Source organism: Neomonachus schauinslandi, unplaced genomic scaffold, assembly GCF_002201575.2.
Source record: "Neomonachus schauinslandi unplaced genomic scaffold, ASM220157v2 HiC_scaffold_3017, whole genome shotgun sequence".
NCBI classification, from domain to species: Eukaryota; Metazoa; Chordata; class Mammalia; order Carnivora; family Phocidae; genus Neomonachus; species Neomonachus schauinslandi.
In genome coordinates, this window is record NW_025411706.1 from 1,374 (window position 1) to 4,182 (window position 2,809).

Here is a 2,809-nt window from a genome sequence, read left to right on the forward strand (position 1 = left end):
GGATCATGACCTGAGCCGAAGGCAGACGCTTAACACACCCAGGCACCCCTGATATCTTACTTTTAACTTATTACTAATATTCTTGTAAACTAATATGGTAGCATAAAGTCAAAGAATGTCCTAATGTGTCTCAAAATACTTATGAGACCATGACATGTCATCCAACATTTGTTGAACAATAGGTCTGTGGAAGGAGAGCACATCCTTTTGGGTTGTAGTTATTAGCTTACATCATGGACACAGACATTTTAAATTTCTGGCTTTGGGAGAGTCAAAATTATTATGGTAGCTATTGTAACCAAGTGTTTTAAAATATTATTACATCAAAGCAGTACAGAACACTCTAGATGATTGTAATGAATATGGAAATGACTGCCTTCTAGTTCCTCAATATGGAGGATGGATTAATACTTTCTAGCTAAATATAAGCTAGGATTGAAGATGAAAAAGTTTTTTGCTTATCTTCAGTACTAGCCTTTGTAGATAATTACTTTTAAAAGGAACAACAATGATTGCCTCTGGATGGAAGAACTGGATAGCAGCGAGCCATGGGATAGAAGACCTACTTTCCTCTCTATATTCTTCTGTGCTTTTTTGAATTTTTTTTTTAAGATTTTATTTATTTATTTGAGAGAGAGAGAATGAGAGACAGGGAGCATGAGAGGAAGGAGGGTCAGAGGGAGAAGCAGACTCCCTGCCAAGCAGGGAGCCCGATGCGGGACTTGATCCCGGGACTCCAGGATCATGACCTGAGCCGAACGCAGTCGCTTAACCAACTGAGCCACCCAGGCGCCCGCTTTTTTGAATTTTGAAAAATCATTTTACCTGTTCAAATTTTATGTAAATTTTTAACATATAAAACATATGATAGTTTTGACCATGTGAAACATGTTTCATGATGAAAATGAAATCAATGAGAAATAAGATTCAATATTTTAGCTGATATCACCTAACATTTTAAAAAAAGATTTCCTGGGGCGCCTGACTGGCTCAGTCGGTAGAACATGCAACTCTTGATCTTGGGTTTGTGGGTTCGAGCCCCACGTCACGTGAAGAGATTACTTAAAATATTTTTAAAAATTAAAAATAAAAAGATTTCCTGAAATAGAGGAAAACTATATCGCGGTTCCACACAAAGCCTCTGGGCGCCGCTGTCGGCCAGTACAGGGCGAGTGCTGTCGCCCGGGATTCCTCAGCCTCTAGCCTGGGTTTTCCTGTGCAGGCAACAACATAGAGAAAGAACCCGCTTCCACACCGGGTTCCGGGCTGCGCAGACTTTCCCCAGCACACAAAGATTCCCAGCCCCAAGACTGGAGGTTCTGTATGCTCTGGGCCGAATGCTACCAGTGTGATAGCGTGCACTTTCTCCAGCTCGAGAGACTGGGACCCAGCGAGAACTAGAGCGCGCTATGGGAGGGAGCTGCGCTCAGAGGCGCCCCGCCGGCAGGCTGCAGGTACTGTTTCCCTTCCTGCTACCTTTGTTCTACCCGGCGCTCTGCGAGCCGATCCGCTACTCCATTCCCGAGGAACTGGCCAAGGGCTCGGTGGTGGGGAATCTCGCCAAGGATCTCGGGCTCAGCGTCCTGGATGTGTCGGCTCGGAAGCTGCGAGTTAGCACAGTGAAGCTGCTTTTCAACGTAGATGCGGAGAGCGGGGACTTACTGGTGAAGGACCGAATAGACCGTGAGCAGATATGCAAAGAGAGAAGAAGATGTGAGTTGCAGTTGGAAGCCGTGGTGGAAAATCCTTTAAATATTTTTCATATCATTGTGGTTGTTGAGGATATTAATGACCATGCCCCTCGATTCCATAAAGATGAAATAAATTTAGAAATCAGTGAATCTGTCGCCCCGGGGACTGGAACAATTCTTGAGTCTGCAGAAGACCCTGATATTAGCATGAATTCACTGAGCAAATACCAATTAAGTCCTAATGAGTATTTCTCCTTGGTGGTGAAAGACAGTCCTGATGGTAGCAAATATCCAGAATTAGTACTGAAGAAGACCCTGGACCGAGAAACACAAAGCTCTCATCATCTGGTGCTGACAGCCTTAGATAGCGCGGATCCACCACGAAGCAGCACAGCTCAAATCCAAATCCTGGTGGTGGATGCCAATGATAACCCCCCAGTGTTCAGCCGAGATATGTACAGGGTCAGTCTTCGGGAAAGCGTGCCGCCCCGGCACTTTGGTGGTGAAGGTGAGCGCCACTGACTGAGATGAAGGCTTCAATGCTGAGATCACCTACTCATTCCTTGGTGTAGCTAATAAAGCCCAGCACGTGTTCTCTCTGGATTCTGCTACAGGAAACATTATGACACATCAACCCTTGGATTTTGAAGAAGTAGAAAGATATACCATGGATGTAGAAGCCAAAGACCGAGGATCCCTCTCTACACAGTGTAAAGTAATCATAGAAGTTCTAGACGAAAATGACAACAACCCTGAAATAATCATCACTTCTCTCTCTGATCAGATTTTGGAGGATTCCCATCCAGGAATGGTTGTGGCTCTCTTCAAAACACAGGACCAGGATTCTGGGGAAAATGGAGAAGTCACATGTAATTTAAGCAGAGATATTCCATTTAAGATTCATTCTTCATCTAATAATTACTACAAGCTGGTGACAGATGAACCCTTAGACCGAGAACAGACTCCGGAATACAATGTCACCATAACAGCCACAGACAGGGGCAAGCCGCCCCTCTCCTCCAGCACTACCATCACCCTGCACATCACCGACGTCAACGACAACGCGCCGGTTTTCCACCAGGCCTCTTACGTGGTTCACGTGGCCGAGAACAATCCCC

At 45.1% G+C, this 2,809-nt stretch overlaps 1 protein-coding gene across 1 annotated transcript; it reads left to right on the top strand.

Moving 5' to 3' along the window:
* Window positions 1-1,409: 1,409 nt before the first annotated feature.
* LOC110583641 (protocadherin gamma-B7-like) lies at window positions 1,410-2,805 on the top strand (the record flags this gene model as incomplete). Its single annotated transcript, XM_021693640.1, is given in 2 exon segments — window positions 1,410-2,177; window positions 2,179-2,805. Coding segments are annotated over 2 exon segments (1,395 nt in total), but the record flags the coding sequence as incomplete, so codon positions are not given.
* Window positions 2,806-2,809: the final 4 nt, after the last annotated feature.